The 19,050-nt window shown below is 44.1% G+C and overlaps 1 protein-coding gene across 1 annotated transcript; it reads left to right on the top strand.

Annotated features, from left to right (window-relative positions):
• The first annotated feature begins 8,759 nt into the window (after positions 1 to 8,759).
• arf6b (ADP-ribosylation factor 6b) lies at positions 8,760 to 11,407 on the top strand. Its single transcript, XM_084681254.1, has 2 exons — positions 8,760 to 8,914; positions 9,119 to 11,407. The coding sequence occupies exon 2, from the start codon at positions 9,772 to 9,774 to the stop codon at positions 10,297 to 10,299; it is 528 nt and encodes a 175-aa protein (XP_084537380.1). The 5' UTR covers positions 8,760 to 8,914; positions 9,119 to 9,771; the 3' UTR covers positions 10,300 to 11,407.
• The last annotated feature ends 7,643 nt before the right edge of the window (positions 11,408 to 19,050 follow it).

Raw genomic sequence — 19,050 nt, forward strand, 5'->3', positions numbered from 1 at the left:
TCATGTTTTCTATGGACTAAAGACCACCCAAAGAGGTAGATTCCTCTCGGTATGTTGCTTTGGATATCAGCAGTGTGCGAATTAGCGGGGGTCTAAAACCCCTAATTAAATCTTGGACCCCCCCCCCCCCCCCCCCCTCTCGAATGTTTTGCTGGTGGCCGTGACTACTAAAGCTGTTTAGTGGTATGTGCCCCATGAACTGGTGTATTGGCTTTAACATAATCTACAGACTGCATACATTAAGCAGACATCCCAAGTTGCAGAAACTCATTTCCGGGAGGTGTCGTCGCCCCCCGAAACGCTGTCATGACGCGCGATATGCACCTATCTCTAACATAAATGACAATGTCACAGTCTCTCGCTCGCTCGAAATATAAAATCCTCGATTTCGGGAGTTGTATAGCATTAGCGGGCGTCAGGGAGCCGCTATTGACATGCGGGAGACTCCCGGACCTTCCGGGAAACTTGGGATGTCTGCATTAAGTTAATCAAGCAAGAGACTGTATACGGATTGCAAGGACGTAACCATGATTTAGATATTGGGCGGGTCCAAATGAATACCCTTCCCCATATATATTTGTGTTGTTGTTCATTGCATTGCCAACAATTCTATATTTATATATGAAAATTCGCACATTTGGAACATAGTTTCGAGGACTACATTGACCATTTGAATTCACATCTAGGAATAGTTGGTTTCTCCGAGACAGTGACTGCCCCTTTGCGTAGGCTACACATTTAGCTCGGTATCAAGTTACTTACTGTTTGAAAAAACCCGCGTATGCTTGGCTGCTGGTCCAGTTTTCTCCGCTTTTTAGGTAACCTCAAATCCTCCATTAGGCCCATACTTTACCCCCTCTCCAACAAGTTAACTAACATGACTTGTCAACTGACTGACCATGACAATGCAGAACGACGCAAGGTGGATTCAAACGAGTGTACAAGTAGGATGGGGGGATTCACACACTCAGACAAGTTTTTCTTAACCAACAGAATTACATTGAAAATAAATAAGACAACAAGAGACCGATCCATTGACAGGGTTCATCAAAGGAGAACATATATTTTACATATTTTCTGCTGTAAATTTGGGGGGACAGATTCAGGGTCAGCCCAAGCCTTTATGGGGCCCTAAACAGAAATTGCATTGAACAGTAATTGAATGTGCTCTTATCCTTGTACAGAAGCATGAATACTGCTGTAGAAAAGGCTATACCTTTCATCACAGCTAATTTGACATAAAAATGGAGAGCTTCCCTACAAAACTTATCACACATAGGCTTATTTAGACGATTTCCACAGAAAGATTTCAACAACTGTTAAAACCGATCAACTGAATTTGTTGATCCGTGCATTTATCCCTTAGCCTACAGGTGACTGTTCAGTTTGAACTCAAATAAAACCATCAAGATTACTCTTTGACTAGTGTCCCATGGCTGTTGATTCATTCTTAATAGAGCCCCCCCTTCCACTTTTCAAAACAAACTGTAAATATATATGGCATGCTTATAATATGCAGGTTTCTCCTCAACATTGCAAACCATTTCAAATTTGACTTGACACAGACATGTATTTCATACATGTACACATTTCAAGACAATTGGAGCAATGGCTGATTTTGATTTTTGATTATTTTGTTTAATTGTTCACAAATTGTCACTGTAGAGAAAAATCCATGTTTCCGACATTATGGGTTCTTGAGACTGTTTTGTTTCTCATGAGAAATAAGGCCTGCATATCAGCTTTCCAACATGTTGGCCTGATGTGGACAAAATGCCACCCTTTTGAAAGTGACAACTTTGAAGCGTGTGCTGTTAGGCCACCTGTGCTCTCATCAAGCCATCATTCAGAGATCCATTCTTTAAAGGTTTTGACTCAGGACTGGGAATGACATCACACCTGAGTTCAGGGTTGCCAAGTCCAGCAAAAATTTCCAGCCCAACAAGTGCTCAAAACCAGCCCAAAATGCCTGAAAACCAGCCCAGTATTTTTTGGGTGTACAACGGAGGAGTTAACACATTTATCCAATAGATGCCTCCATAGTTAAAATGTTAAAATGACTGGTGGATTAATATTTTCCTTGTTTTCTGCTATTCTCACGTTTCATTGGTTCATAAGAACCAATTATTTAATCATGCCGCTTCCTATCACCACCCATCAGAAACACGGAGCAACAATTAATTTATGAAAGTGAGGAAACATCAACATTTTTTACTGTTTCCCGCTCTCCCAGCCGGTCACCACAAGTCAGAAATGCTGTGGCCACATGAGGTTTAAAAGTAGCCCAAAAACCTCGAAATGCGATTCAACAGTTTTTCCACTGATTTGGCAAGAAAACTGCAGATATTTTTCTCAGTATCTCAGTCATTGCACAAGAGTCATGAGGAACTGAGGATAAAAACTTTTCGAAACTGGAAATATTTTCACAAAAATATTTGCGAAAAAAGGTTTCACGAAATGATTGCTAAAAAATAAATGACAAATATGTATTTTCTTTCTACAAAAACAACCTTCGAAATGTTGAAAAAAGCAGCACCCGTTTCCATTGGAAATAAGGGCACGGGAGCAGTGAAATATAGACCATCGTAAGGGCACCTTATAGGGTACTGGAACAGTGAAATATAGACCATCGTAAGGGCACCTTATACGGTACTGGAACAGTGAAATATAGACCATCGTAAGGGCACCTTATACGGTACTGGAATAGTGAAATATAGACCATCGTAAGGGCACCTTATAGGGTACTGCGTTACATTTTCTCTACTATAAAGGAACTCGTTAAGACATGTTTTTAAATTTATAGAGGGCACACTTATTTATTGCGTTAAGGGGCACCCTTTGTCAAATTTTTGCCACTCTAGAGAGCATTTTAGAAACGCCTTTTCAACCCTGGGGGCACCAGGCAGTCAGCCCCTGAGTCCTCCAGTGGGCCTGTATACACCCATGGGGACAGTATATTGCAACTATAACATTGGGAAAGCCAGAAGGAGAGGATGAAGTCATACAGAAGCTCGTCAACATATAGGCTACTTTAAACAATGAAAATAACATGCAATAAAAAGTCTCCTTGATTCTTTGTGTTTCAAGATGACCTGGAAAACTGATGATAATATTCAGGGTTCCCATTTTGGAGCAAAGTATACCCTTCGTATTTCCTGGCATATAGTTGCCTTTGCTAAACCTTTTGAAGTCACCAACCCATCGAACTATTTCTCAAGAATGTCCCACATGCAAAGACACGCAGAGACATGCAGACAGACTGAGCAGTGGTCAAGGTTAGGCTACAGTGAGCTTGCTTCCTTAAGTGTAATTCCAACAGATAGTCTAAGCCTACCTACATAGACTGCAGTCTACTACCCTCCTTTCTACCATTATAGTCTACTACCCTCCTTTCTACCATTATAGTCTACTACTCTCCTTTCTACTAAGGACGGTAGGCTACTATTCTGTGTTCATTGCCATCCTTATGAGTTGCTAAAATGTATATATATATATATATTTTTTTTTTTTTGGAATGACAATAAAATCTATCTATCTAGATAACTGGTCCAACTCCATGTCCAAGACCATGGTATCTGTGGAGGAATACAGTCATCACACTTGTCAAACTGTCTTTTCTGTCCTCCTTATACTGTGCCGAGTATAATTTGACAGGCACAAGCAATCCAAAATGTTTTCCTCCAACATCATTGGTTTATTGAATATATAGGAAGTTAAAACTGGAGAGAATACATAACAATGTATCACATTTACATTTATACATTTAGCAGACGCTTTTATCCAAAGAGACTTCCAAAAGAGAGCTTTACAAAAGTGCATAGGTCACTGATAATAACAACAAGATAGCCCCAAAATATTGCGAGTAGCCAAAACATGAAACACATATTGTGAACAACCTAAATAAATGCCAAAGGGAAGAACCATAAGAGCATGTAGTTAAACAAGTTACAATTAAACAACGTGAACCGCTATAAGTGCAAGTGTACCTGTAGAAAAACAAGCAACAATAAAAACAATATATCACAGCGAGTACAATTATTCTTTAAATTGGTTACCACTAACCACAAGAGCAACAATTCTCTAAGCAAGAGTCATTGTGATCCTTGAGAAAACTTAACAACGGTTCAAGCAAACCATTCCTGAGTACCGTTGTACGCCCGGAACAAGTGCGTCTTGAGCCTTTTCTTGAAGGTGGAGAGACAGTCAGTGTCTCTGATGGAGGTGGGGAGTTGATTCCGGGGGGCCAGGCAGGAGAAGAGCTTGTGTTGAGACCGGGCGGTCTTGAGCGGTGGGACCACCAGGCGATTGTCTGAAGAAGACCGTAGGTGGCAGGTGGGGTGTAAGGCTGCAGGAGAGACTTGATGTTCACAGCTCGGAAGGTCAGTACCAGGGTCTTGCATCTGATACGGGCCGTGATGGGTAGCCAGTGGAGAGAGATGAGGAGCGGGGTAACATGGGAGTGTCTGGGTAAATTGTAGACCAGGCGGGCCGCTGAGGCAGCAATGTGTGCCGTGAGGGAGAGCTCGTCATCCATGGTAGACACAAGGTTCCTGGCAGAGGATGAAGGGGTCACCGTCGCAGATCCCAGGGTGATTGAGAGATCGTGGGAGATGGAGGGTTTAGCTGGGATGATGAGAAGTTCTGTTTTGGCGAGGTTCAGCTGGAGGTGGTGCTCAGTCATCCAGGCGGAGATGTCTGTGAGGCAGGCCTCAATCCTAGCTGAGATCCCCGGATCGGTCGGGGGGGAACGACAGGTACGGCTGCGTGTCATCAGCGTAGCAGTGGTAGGAAAAGCCATGGGTGGTGATGATTGGTCCAAGTGAGGAGGGGTTCTAAAAGAGTTGTTATTTGTTTTGGAATTAAAGCCATACTGAAGCAGCATTCCAACAATAAAGATTAAAAGAACACAAATACAAATAGCTTAGATTAGCTAAACTATACTAAGTAAAACTAAGGCAGTTTTAATTACAACAAATTATCACCACCCAACAGAGACACGGAGCAACAATTACTTTATGAAAGTGAGGAAACACATTACTTTTTTTAACTAAAGGAAGTGTGTGTAGGTTATTGTAGGTTAGTGTAGGTAACTCTTACTGCTCGCTCTCCCCTCACAATTTCCCCATCCCTGCTGTTTCCCGCTCTCCCAGCGCAGGTCACCACAAGTTACCCAAAGGCCAAAAATCCAGTTGCGTCATGAGATTTAAAAGTGACCCAAAAACTTAGAAACGCAATTTCACTGTTTTCCAAGTACCTTGATTTGGCAAAATAACTCAGTTCTCAGTAAATCTCAGTCATTGCAGAAGTGACAAGAGTCATAAGGGCAACTGACAGAATGTGTGTTCAGCTGCTTGCATATGTAACTGGTGAGAGTACAGCAAACTCAAAATACAAAATCATCCTTAGACTCTCTGGTTCCATTAAACTACACAACATGCAGAATCAGGGTGACCAACATAATTATCTTCACTAACAAACACAACAACTGAAATTGGTTGATTAAACTTTATAGTTCTGAAGAAGTCCTTCTGTTTCTTTTAACAGTAGCATTAGCAGTGGGCAAACCACATTTACATTCATGTACATTTAGTCATTTAGCAGACGCTCTTATCCAGAGTAACTTACAGTAAGTACAGGGACATTTACCCCAAGGCAAGTAGGGTGAAGTGCCTTGCCCAGGGACACAACGTCATTTGACATGGACGGAAATCAAACCAGCAACCTTCTGATTAATAGCCCGATTCCCTAACCGCTCTACCATCTGACTCTGAACCAGCCACAGAATGGCTACTAGGCCAGAAGGGCTACTAGGCCAGAAGGGCTACTAGGCCAGAAGGGCTACTAGGCCAAGGAGTGAGGCTGGGGGCTTGGTCAGCTCACCCTTTTCAGAAAGCCTTAAGACAGTGTTTGGAGTCCGTAGAAATAAGCCAAGCATTAACATTTAAAATATTCACAATAAATCTAGTTTTCATCGCTTACATCGAACTATTTCTCAGATTTGTGTACAATCGACTTAGACAATGAGAGAGAAAAAAGACACGACAATTAGCAAACCATTCATGAAACACAGACTTGTAGTAGGCTATTGTCATTTTGGACAAATCTTTATTGGTACAGAAAACTCCAATATGGCGTCCGATTTAGGTTCCTACCGGAGGAACCCTAATAAAAATTCTCGTCTTTTAAACTGTGGTTTTAGTCAACTGAACTCAAGTGTAAATATTTCATGGCCAAAATTGTATCATTGTCCCTTTCTTGAATCACAACAAATAAGCCTAGCACACTTTATAGCGCCCTTGCATGATTAGTTTAAATCAACTTAATCTGAATATATTCATACATACCTGTTAAACTCCTCGCAAAAGTGATATATTTTAAGTTACTTATTTACCTGCTATCAAACATTAAATATTACAGATCAGGATACATTGTATCTAACCTGTTCCCTATTATTGAAACAGTAACACTGAAGTGTAGAAATAGTCTTTAATAGACCCGCCATTCCCAACCTTTTCCACTTTGCGGCCCGCTTGTAGAGCTCAAATATTTTCTCTGTTCTATAATTAAAGAAAGTTCAAGGAGGCTAGTGAATGGAACACTGTTAGTAAAACATTAATGATGGGCTGCTCATTGTGTCTTCTACACAGTGGTTGTAGTCATCTGAACTCAGCTGTAAATATTTAATTGGCAAAAAAGTTTATCACTGTCCCTTTCTTGCATCACAACAACTAACCCTAAACCAACTTGCATAGCCTCACTGCAACAACAGATCTGGCAGAGTATTGGACCCAAGTTTAATACTCCTTATCCATTTACAAGATTTTTCTTTATTGATTTAGTCTGAGTGTATTCATATCAGTTATCTGAAGTTTTGCAGGATTTCACTTCTGCTTTGTTGTCTGAAAATCCAGAGTGCTGTCAATAAAGTTTATCAAGCGATCACACGACCAGAAACGTGCACCTTGCCTAGTGTATTGTGTGACATCATGAGATAGACCACCTCGGAGACCAAGACAGACTAGGAGAACAAACATCTTCTCTTCCTCCTTGTGCAGAAGCAACAATAGTACTGAAAATGTTTCTAACTTCCATCAAAGCTGGTTAGATCTTCAAGTGAGTGATATTATTATTATTATACAATTATTTTGTCTGCTCTTAAAGCATCCCTGTACAATATTGGTCAACAGATATTCGATCAAGTACTGTATATGATTTGTCAGTAACTTATTTGCCTGCTCTAAATCAATCAAGATGCTCGATGTGGTATATAGGCCAAGATTGTGAGTATGTAATTTATGTGCTTGCTCAAATATTACTGTTTGGGTAGGGATTATTATTGCACTTGTGTGATAAGTGCAAGTAACAAAAAATCAGTTCTTCTTTAATGATAATCTGGCTACTGATAGAGTGATACATCACATGTTTTCTTTTTCCATAAACGGATAGATCAACAACATGCAGGAGTTGCAGGGTGACACAATGCGTGGACTACACAGGTACCAAGTCCAGCAGCATAAACACCTGCTTCGTGGTCTGGAGCTGGAACGCAGGTACTGTATGAAGGAAATCGAGCAACAGCAGAGACGCTACAGCAGAGCTCTGGAGAGACTTAGGCGCAGTATCTCATCTCTGGGTTCTAAAACAAACAACCCCTGCAGATCCACTATGCCCAGGCCTTCTGGGGCCCAAGCTGCCAGCTGCAGCATCCTGGTGGATCATGTGACAATGGACAACAAGACCTCTGAAAAAGCAGAACTGGACTCTGATACTAGCAGCCCAAGTTCAGACTTTCACAATTCATCTAATGCGATGATGGATAAAGTTTGGTGGAGACAACCGCCTACTTGGGATACCTTGACGTTTACGGATTTAAGACAAAAACACATGGCAATGATGCAAACAACGGAGCCTTTCAGAAAATGGCAGCACTTGCTTTTGTCAAATAACTGTCTAACTCAAAAGTCTAGCTTTTGTCAACAGGACCCCTACAATAGTAACACCACAAGACCTTACAATAACGTACTGAGAAAAGTGTTTGTTTCAAATGCATCCACACAGCGTCTTGAACGGAAAAAACAGACCGATGCAAGAGATGAAAAATACAGAACACAGTAAGCTCCAAACTACAACCTTGGTGAAAAAATAATAACATACAGTAACAGTCAAAACATGGGAACATGGGTCAAATCATGGGAAAATGTGTCCAAACTTTTGACTGATACTGTATATAGTACAGTATATAGGCTATCAAAGATTTATTTCTTTAAAAAGAATCGAGGACCTTGCTGTAGCCTACATACCACAAGGTGGCGACATCGCCTTTTGGATCTCGCTGCATGTAGCCTGCCCGTCAGAATTGTATTAGGCTAAACATGGTGTGGGTGGGATCAAGTTCAAGCGATATTTGGACATAATTCTTCAAGCGCTGATAACTAATAGGCTAGATAACGTTTGCGCATCACGCATCATAATTTAATTTGACACCAAAAGTGTTTTCATCATCAAACTAAATAGGCCGGTCAATTAAGGAATTTCAATATCAAAAGACAGCTAAAGGTGGTGCCCCAGCTGCACCACGAGCGGAGCTTTGCATCCGCTAAGGCATCCACTACATTTCAATTATTGTTAGAAGTGTATATGTCTTAAAATAAGTTCTCCGCATTTGGACATTGCATGCAATGTCAGTTTAATCCTTTGATCCGCATATAGTGCGGCCTGTTACATTGTCTCCAGTGCGTGCGCTGTGAATGCTTCTGCGTAAGCAGTTGACTAGCCTACTGAATTATCTAGAGAGGAAGTTGCGGGTGATGTAGCTCCACACCTTTCCGGTGAAGCAGCAACTCGACTGAAAAAGACGAAGGAGAGACCCGAAAGCTGGGTGGAAATACCAAGAGAACAAGGGAGGAAACCGCTGGTAATATGCACTTTTTAATTTGGAGATATGTAAAAGTGACTAGAAACGAACGGATTGGTACTAACGGGCGTTTCTGAATTTCATTAGCAAGAATTACTGCTTGAAATAGCCATCTAGCTAGCTAGCTAATGTTAACATGCTAGCTACCTAGCCTAGCCAAGTTGAGGCTTCTGACACTCCTCCCAAACCTTTCTTCTGTTTCAGAGGGACATGAAGGGGATTTCGGTGAGTGAATGAATGACCCATCTAGTGACCGAAGGTTCGGGAGAAAATAACCCATGTGAACACGCGTGTCGCCCTGCACAACGCTTGATGGAACAGCTGCATCAAATTGTATTTCTGCTCCGGTAATACCAATACGAACAAGGCGGACGCTCCCGGCGAGGAGGGACCGCGAGACACGTCCACCAAGAGGCATTCACAAGTACGGCAGGCTTTTGAGGGCCTCGTTCAGTTCACCCACCACCTTCCTCTGCTAATATTGGATCGACCCCACATCCTCTTGATTAATGCGACTCGACATCTGACCACTTTAATGCACGTTTTTTCCAGCAATAATTTAACGTCCCAACGTTGTTTTTTTTTGTAACATCTCCCCATTTGAACTTGAAGACAACTGCATACCACACAGGAACACCTTGTGGCCCAAACATTGTGCAGCAGATCAATGGCACGGTGCGAGTTTGAAGGGTAGTTTCAACCATAGCTGTCATTTATAATGTAAATGAAGCTTGCTCCTAGTTGAGTAATGCTTCCACTGTTGAGAAAATAGGCCTGTATCAAATTGAAAGGTTTTGCGTGAAGAAAGGATTTTTTTTTTTTTACAATAGGAAAGGAATATATATGCACTGTTCAAGATGGGGAAAATGCTATCAAAAATATTTGGCAACAAAGAGATGAGAATATTGATGCTTGGTCTTGATGCCGCAGGAAAGACAACCATCCTTTACAAACTTAAACTCGGACAGTCTGTCACCACAATACCCACCGTGGGATTCAACGTAGAGACTGTCACTTACAAAAACGTCAAGTTCAATGTGTGGGATGTTGGAGGTCAAGATAAGATACGTCCCTTATGGCGACACTACTACACCGGCACACAGGGGTTAATCTTCGTTGTGGATTGCGCGGACAGAGATCGCATCGATGAGGCGAGGCAGGAACTCCATCGCATCATTAATGACCGTGAGATGAGGGACGCCATCATCTTGATTTTTGCCAATAAGCAAGACCTACCGGACGCCATGAAGCCCCATGAGATCCAGGAGAAGTTAGGATTGACCCGCATCAGAGATAGGAATTGGTATGTTCAGCCCTCCTGTGCGACCACCGGTGATGGACTATACGAGGGACTGACTTGGCTAACATCAAACTACAAATCTTAATGATTGAGTGATGACTGTTTTAAGTCAGATCTACACAAAAAAGTTGAGGCAAGTAACAACAAATAACCTTTGAAATGAATATAATAAAGACAACTTTGATTATCTTCATTTATTTTGATTACAATGTTGACCCCGATAACTAATTTATCTTCAACTGGGTTTGCTAGCTTTCAGTTAGCTGCTTCTCTGTAGCAGGTCTATATCACATTAATTCATTATTTTTGGCTTGATGAATATCAATTAAAACTGTTCTTAAAGTCGAGTTCCAGAGACCACCGCCTTTGCCTGTTCTTTTTCCCATTTTTTATATATTTTTCTAACAAAGCTTTAGTTTTATCTTTCATTTGAACTGAGGCTTGGTTCATTCATGTTTATACAATAGTTTTGGTTTGCTAATGTATATGGGTCTGTATTGTTTAACCCCCCCCCCCCCCTTAAGTTAAGATATGTGATGTCAATAGTTTGAGGAACTGCAACACCTGAATCATAATCAAAGGAGAAACACCCTTATGTATTCCTACTAAAGATGCTATTGCAAGATTTGAAGAGTGTTCACCATTGCTTACAGTCCATCACATTGGACATTATAAAATACCGACTGGGAAGACAGTCCAGTGTTCTGTTAAATGCAGTTTGGATCCATTAGCAATTAAGTGATTCCCCAATGCTTGGTGACATGGTGAGCTAATTGACATTTTTTTGTGTCACGTGTTGGTTACATTGTTCAGAAGTAGGCCTATGCAACACAGGTTTACAGTAACTCAAACATGCTTTTCAGAACGCAGTTAGTCATGGGTACCATTGATAGTCATACAGTAAGATGACTCCCAATATTTCCAAAGGAATGTCATTCAGCACTGAGCTCTCGACCTTCTATCCCCATTGAAGAATCTCAGAAAAAGAGACATTATGATGAGCTTATACCTGTAGCATGAGCACAGACACACAGGAACCACACCACAGGATTGACCGGTCTCGCAGTCAGAGCTGCTCACTGGCAAAATGATCAAGTCATCTTCTGGTGCATCTCTTTAACTCCTGTGTTGACTTGGAGGACCATGTACAGAACAATGTCATTGTAATGTCTTATTAAAAAAGTAATTTTAAATGCGTCAGTTCTTGATTTTATGCCCCGCTGTTCAAAAAAGGATGTAGGCCAGTTGGTGTCATTCCTTTTGTGTGATCCTATTGATATTTGATTTGAGTTATAAGAAAAAAATGGGATGGTTAATACTTATTAGTTTCCAAGCACAGGAAAATGGGGAACTAATTGCTTTCACATATTGAGAGATTTGAGAACTGTTAGTTGAGGTTAAATCTCATAAGTCTTGATTCACTGGCACCCAAGTGCCACTGTTGAATGGGAAAAATGTACAAAACAGGAAGTCCAACTGCTGGTCTCAATGGAAGAACCACAGCCACATGATCGTCTGTGTTGGGGGTTGGGGCGGGTGGCATGCTACACAAATGTTAAAACGACACAGCTGTTCTCTGCTTGCTTGTGTAACATTGAGCTAGTGCTGTAACTTACTGTCTTACTGCATTTCATTCAAAAAAAAGGCTGCATATTTGTGGAGAGACCCTACCAGTTTATATTACATTTACATTATATGTTGAAGCCCTACCCCCAGAACAATATAAATCTTTTATTTTTTGCAGTCTGAGTCTGTATGAGGCTACTTCTGTTTCAACCTCTCATCAGAATCAGTAACCTCAAGTAGCTCCACGCTTAGTCTGGAGAGACATGTAAACTACAGTGGAGTTGTCCTGTTTCAATATCTACTCCAGGACCAGAGCACGGTCACATATCACTACTCCTTAGAGCCTCTCTTTTGACGATGCAGAGAAAGGGGGCGACCAGCCTGCCAAGCATTTGCAGAACCCATTATTCATTTGACTGTGGCTACCAGGTTCCCCTTCACAAGCATGCAAAGCAAGACACACAGAGCATCAGGGTGTGCTATGCCCTAGAACCAAAATGTCAAACCCATCTTTTATTTTAAAGGAAGTCCCACTGTGGATTTAGAAGAAGTCGGAGGGGAGTGTTTTCCGGTTGGCCTACCAACATGACAGCTTAATTTTGTGGTCAGTAAGGGGTAGATTTGGAGAAAGGTCAGTTGTATAGAGATCATGGATGTTGAGTAGTGGCCTCGTTTAAAAATAGCACAGTCGTTACTAAGGTAATGACAAGAAGAATGGAGTGTTTGGCCTGAAAAGGCACAAAGTAAGGACAGTAGTGTTACAGGACCACAACAGAATAGGTGCCTGTCTTTGACAAAAGGTCTCAGTGGTTTACAATTGTACTTTCTAAGCTCCCCAGGGCAAGTGTATCACGTCCTCGAACCAGAGACAGGGGTTATATCTTGATGGATGAGGAGGCCCTAACCTCCTCCTGGTGTGTGTGTTTGGCATCTCGCTCCATAATGAGTACGAGTCTGATCTCTCTGCAGCTAGCGGTGAAGGACAGAGGACTTGCAGCGTCCCACTGAGTCAATACCTGGCAGCTCCTCAGAGGGAGATAAGGTAGTCCTCTCCCGAGATATTTATCGATCCCTGTTCTAAACTGCAGTGGTTAGGCGGGGACTATTGAGTCCGTTCTGTAGAATAGCACCCCAGCAAGCTGCTCGATACAGGGGAGACCAGAAGCCAGCACTCTGCGTAACTCCACATCTGGATCTCCCTGTCTCCCAGTGTGGTTAACCTCCATGCCATTTCGTTTGTTTTTTTTTTAACGCAAACTGGTGTGCATGCGTGTGGCGTGTGGAAATTCTGTAACTGTATTCTGTTCAACTGCCGATTACTTTAACTTACATTTCTGCAGTTCTCTATTACAGATAGATAAGCGGCAGACACAGGAACTGCAGTGGAGGAATGTTTGACTTAATAAGCCTTCCATTGTGGCGGATTTAGGACAATAAAGGGGCATGTTTACAGTACTGACAGACAGAATTGATGGTGTTAGATGTGGTCCGTCCCTCGTGTTTTGGGCAACAGAAGATCAGTTTGTTTTATTCACCAGATTTAAGAGCTTTTCCTTCAGCAGAGCATAGTAGAGGACACTGTGCCCTTTATTCCGCAGATTCAGAATATGTGACAAACACTAGAAGGAACACCATAAAATCGCATCACAAACACTGATTTGCTCAGGTTCCAGGTGTCCCTGTACTATAGGTGGATGAGGAATGTTGCTTTATAAACAGCATGCGGGCACTAACTCCTGGTAGCATACGGTTGGAGTGGGGACATGTGAATACATGCAGCAATTGAAGACGAGAGGAATATATCTCTGTTCTCATCCACACAGCCATGAAGGTCAATAAGTCGTTTTCTGTGAGAAGAGGCACATTTGAGCTATGGCTGTGGCCTCAGGATGTTTGCTTTAGAAACCACCCCAGTTTCCGTCAGACAGGTCAGGTGACTCAGACACAATCGAAGCTGGCGCTAAGGAGATATGTGACACACAACCCACACACACGCCTCAAACAAACTTGATTTATTGAACTGATACATGAAATCATCCGACAACACAGGCAAGCAGTTTACTTTTTTTGTTGTTGTTGCTTCGAATGAACGAGTCTGTGTGGCGGCATGTGTGAACACATTGTCTTTATGACCTTTCTCCCAGCAGGAGTTGGGTAAGGAGCTTCCACTAGCCTCTGAATGCAGTTTAACTGGGCCGTTATGGTCCCTTTGCTGCCACACTGCCAAATGACCCTCCTGACCTTCATGACAGACGCATGTATCAGGAAAGGCAGTAAGTTGGCTGTAGCGTCCCAAATATGCGATTCGAACATTCCAATTAAATATTTTACGATAGACAAAAACTACGCAACAAACGCTTTAGTATGGCTTCAGAATGTACTAATTAGAAGGCTAGCAAGTCACACTAACACAGCAGTAGCATTGCTATGGGTATAATGATAGATAACTTCAAAGATATATATCTATCTATGGGTAACTTAGCCCAGCAGCTAACTAAAGCTGCTAGCTAGGTATCATTTCAGAAAAATAACTCACTCGGGTTAATGGCCATTCCTCTGGCAAGACGAGGCCTCCTGCCAACTCCCCATAGGTTTGCCGCTGACTTCCTGAGTGTAATAGATGGGAAGGGGCTTCACGCTATTGTGATGACGAAGGGAGTGGTTGTTCGCTTGTTTGTAGCTAGATGATATATTGTCTGACTGGGATATTTAATTGAAAAATGTGTTATTTTTCTTACAGCAGGCTACAAAGAGCCAATGTCACAGGGTTCGAAAAAAAGACAGGGTTGTGAAACAGGAATCAAATTTTGAACACACTTGTCGACTATTGTTTCCAAGCCATGTCTTTAACGATCAATTGATCGTCTGCCAGTACAGGCATCACCTGCACCACCCAGAACTGAGCAGGCCTGTACGGTAACTGTTGTAAGAGTGCTGCTAAATCCAAAAGGCGCTGCCCATACACACCCTATCGCTGGTTTTTCTCAGGAATGTGCAAAGACAAATTCATCTGCATTCAGAAAGTCCTGTTTGTTGGATGGAAACCATGGCAACGACCCACTGGGATCGTTGTGGAACTGTTGAAGCAGCACTGAGGTAATTCTTTTGAAACTGCTGGCTTTGGAGTTCCTCCCCGTTTCATAGAAAGAGGAAGAGATTACAAATGTGATGCACAGTGAATGAGTCACTTTTCTGAGCTACATCGACACGTCTAGGTTCAACCTTTCGCCAGCCCCACACTTTGCTTTTACAAATGTTTCAACTCTAAAACTCGACTCTCTTTTAAAGACGTAAAAAATCTTCTATGAATCCCACCCTGTGGTCTTACAGGCAGGGACGTGGGCCAGGACTGTTGTTCATCTGTACAACAGAGTGAGTTTCACACTTTTTCTGCCGTTCTCAGATCTGAATGTAAGTGTACTGAGATAGCAGCCAAGTGATGGCTCAATGTAGGCCTTTAGTCCAGCCACCACACCCAGGGAGATAATAACTGTCTGAGTTTAAACGCACGCATGCATACAATCACACACACTGTTATTAAGACAGATTACTTTACATCTCCCTAATGGTAGAGGTAGGCCTCTTCAAAACCACATTCCACTAAGCTCTCCCTCAAGGACAGTAAAACATCCATTATTGTTTGAAGAAAAGACACTTCTCCCCTCTGCAAATCCCTGCTCTGAGGTCTCTACCTCTAATGCTACACTGTCAGTAAGACTCACATGCAGATGTGTTCCGCTGTTTGACAGGAAGTGGTTAAGGGTTGGGTTAGGGTTTCCTGCCGAAAACTTTTAAGCTTGTTGTCATTCTTGCAGCAGGCCAAGTCTGTCAAAGGAAGGATACATACATTTGCTGCTGCCTGCAAATAATTGTGGGACTTTCCTCTGGGTTCAGATGAATTTGTCTGTCAAGAGTATGAAAGGATGCGGGCTTGTGCTGGTTCTCAGTCCTGGTGGAGACTGGGCTTGGGTTCAGCTGAGTCCTGGGTGACAGCTGGGCCCTGCTCCAGAGTGCATTCCACCCATATCTCAGACCCAAGGTTATGTTCTGCAAGGGGGAGAGTAGGCATGTGGAGGAGGTCTTTCACTGGACGAATGAATACACACTGGTGTGCACTGGAAATGCTAGTCTCTGCTCTCTGAAGAGTACACTGAACCGGATCCACGAGCAAACCAACCAACGGCCGAGTATGGCACACAGTCTTGATGGCAGCTCAGAATCGTGTGCATTGACCCACAATCGTGATTGTTCCGTTTTAACAGCGATCCTTTATGAGTCACATGACACGCTTTTCTCCACTGCCACCCAGGGGCCTCTATTTATATCCCATTATGTGAAAGTCTGAAGTTTTATCCTCGGCCCCTTGGGGGTCTTGCAGTGTGTCTATCACAGCTGTGTGAGAGAGTGCACAGAGAAAGAGATGATTTATATTTGTCCCACAGCTCTGGCCCCTGTGTGCGGTGAGAGCGGTGTTTTGCCAGCTGTGTGGGACAGGGAGGCTGGGGATGTGCTGAATCCTCAGCTTCACGCTGTCACACGTACGGTACAGTATGGGACAGTACAGGGGGGGGTGGGGAGCAGGCCGTGTGTGAGTTACTGCAGACGCCAGTCTCACGCCCCTGGGACCTGAATACTGTTCCCTATTCCAGAGAACTGAAATCACTTTCGCATTGTCTTCATTTTGCTTCCTGTGCCTCCTTCTTTGTCCGTTTCTCTCCCTCCCTCCTTCTCTCCCTCCCTCTCTCTTTCTCTCCTTCTCTCCCTCCTTCCTTATCTCCCTCCCTCCTTCTCTCCCTCCTTCCTTCTCTCCCTCCCTCCTTCTCTCCCTCCCTTTATCCCTCCCTCCTTCTCTCTCCCTCCTTCCTTCTCTCCCTCCCTCCTTCTCTCCCTCCCTTTCTCCCTCCCTCCTTCTCTCTCCCTCCCTCTCTCTCTTTCTCAGTATCAGGTTTGTGAGTCAGAGGGCAGACCTTGTTTGCTCTGTATCTTTGTTTGGCTTAGTCAGTCAGTAAGTACATAGAAATGACCTCTCCCATTGCATATCTCTACCCAGAAACGTCTGTTTGAGTAGAATCCTATAGATTCTCATTTGTGTTACGCAACTCTTAACTCAGCACTCACAATCGTTAACAAACCAAAGTTCTCTTTTTTGTTTCACCAACAGGTTAAACAACTCTGTCATTTTTCTGAGCAATGCACTTATGACTTGCGGACGGATGTTAACCAGGATACAGATGACATGGGAAGTTTTGTTGGACATATCAGATCCCCAGCACACTGACACATCATGACTGACTGCATCTCTGCCTGACTGGATCTCTATAATTACAGCAGTGTCAAGATTCACAGTGACACACCATGCCCACATGCCCACAACAACCGCTACCACAGAACTGCTGTAGAAATCCACACACACACACCACCAGAAAACAGGAAAACAGAATCCTGGTCAGGGATAATGACTCAGGAAAACGTTCTGCAGAGACACACACACACACACACACACACACTCATCTAGCCTCCCCCTGGTGTTAGCAGCACCACACTACTTAATGATGACTAACACACCATCACCACAGGGCCAGAGGGACAGCAGTCACTGCCATGTGACCTTCCACGCCTCTCATTGGACAGCATGCCTTTCTGATCACTCAGCCAGCTCCATGGATCCCACGTCCTGATCACCCCCGTTGCCAAATGACAGATTTGACACTGCTTAGTCATTGTGTGTGCTGAAATTCACCGTAAATGTCAACTGTCTTGTGGCCATCCGTAAAGAGCTGGATGTGGACAGTCACTAGGGCCCGGCTGACACTGATGGCAGTGTGCGGAGGGGGCAGAGCAGAGCGGGCTTGTTTGTGGAGCCTGGGTTGTGTCTTCCTGTACTGCTGGATGCTTGTCCCCTCATCTGCAGCCCAGCTGTCCCAACACCCCCCCCCCCCAGCCCCATGTGGCTGTGCAGAGGGTGGAGTTACTGGGGCTCTGTCGGCTAGCTGTGCTGTCGGGCTCTGCTCCATTGGCACTGTACCATCTCCTCCTTACTACAGAGTGCAGCAAACAATCTGCTTCTTAATTTAACAGCAGTAATAAGTCAAAAGAGATGTGCGTGATTTTTAATGTGAGCTCGATTTAGAACGCAACATCTGGAGTATTTCAGGGCCTCGTGAACGTTTTGTTGATCAGTGTTACTGTGTCTGGAGAAGCTAGAGAAATGGGAGGAGGTGGATGCTCTGTAAGGACTTTGGTGACTTCAGAGGAGTCACACTTTGGCAGAGTCTATTTTTAATCACCCCATTTGGATTTCTAGAGCCTCTCGTTCAAGTGGGCGAGGAAAATGAGTGTTCTTTTCTGGAGCAGTGTCTCCTGGCTCCTGGCAGCATGATGACGATGACACAAAGACTGCTCTGTGTTGCTGGACCCGGCTGCAACAGAGAACAGAACACAGGCCCTGCTGGAGTCAGGCTCTCTCCTCCTCCCCCCTCCTTCTCCCCCTCCTCCTTCTGCTTCCCTCTCCTCCTCCCCCCTCCTTCTCCCCCCTCCTCCTCCCCCTCCTCCTTCTGCTTCCCTCTCCTCCTCCCCCTCCTTCTCCCCCTCCTCCTCCCCCTCCTCCTTCTGCTTCCCTCTCCTCCTCCCCCCTCCTCCTCCCCCTCCTTCTCCCCCTCCTCCTCCCCCTCCTCCTTCTGCTTCCCTCTCCTCCTCCCCCCTCCTCCTCCCCCCTCCTCCTCCCCCTCCTTCTCCCCCTCCTCCTCCCCCTCCTCCTTCTGCTTCCCTCTCCTCCTCCCCCCTCCTCTTACTCCTCCTTTTTTTCTATTTCCTCCTTCCTTTCGTCCTTCCCTCTCCTCCTCTCCTCCTCTCTTCCTTCTCTTCCTCTCATTCCCCCTCCTCCACCCTTCCTTGCATCAGTGCAGTTTGGGCGAGGCCACTTTAATGTTGCCATATTTGAGAGGTCTTCAGAGGAGGACTGCATGTCAGGGAGGGAGCGTGTGCAGCGGCGTGAGACTGTGCAGGGGCGTGAGACTGTGCAGGGGCGTGAGACTGCGCACTGGTGTGAGACTGTGCAGGGGCGTGAGACTGTGCAGGGGCGTGAGACTGCGCACTGGTGTGAGACTGTGCAGGGGCGTGAGACTGTGCAGGGGCGTGAGACTGTGCAGGGGCGTGAGACTGCGCACTGGTGTGAGACTGTGCAGGGGCGTGAGACTGTGCACTGGTGTGAGACTGTGCAGGGGCGTGAGACTGTGCACTGGTGTGAGACTGTGCAGGGGCGTGAGACTGT

Source organism: Hypomesus nipponensis, chromosome 3 (genome assembly GCF_054491055.1).
Source record: "Hypomesus nipponensis isolate SF chromosome 3, ASM5449105v1, whole genome shotgun sequence".
NCBI classification, from domain to species: Eukaryota; Metazoa; Chordata; class Actinopteri; order Osmeriformes; family Osmeridae; genus Hypomesus; species Hypomesus nipponensis.

Bases quoted from the DNA above. Each gene is read 5' to 3' on its own strand.
- arf6b (XM_084681254.1), top strand. From the start codon at position 9,772: ATGGGGAAAATGCTATCAAAAATATTTGGCAACAAAGAGATGAGAATA.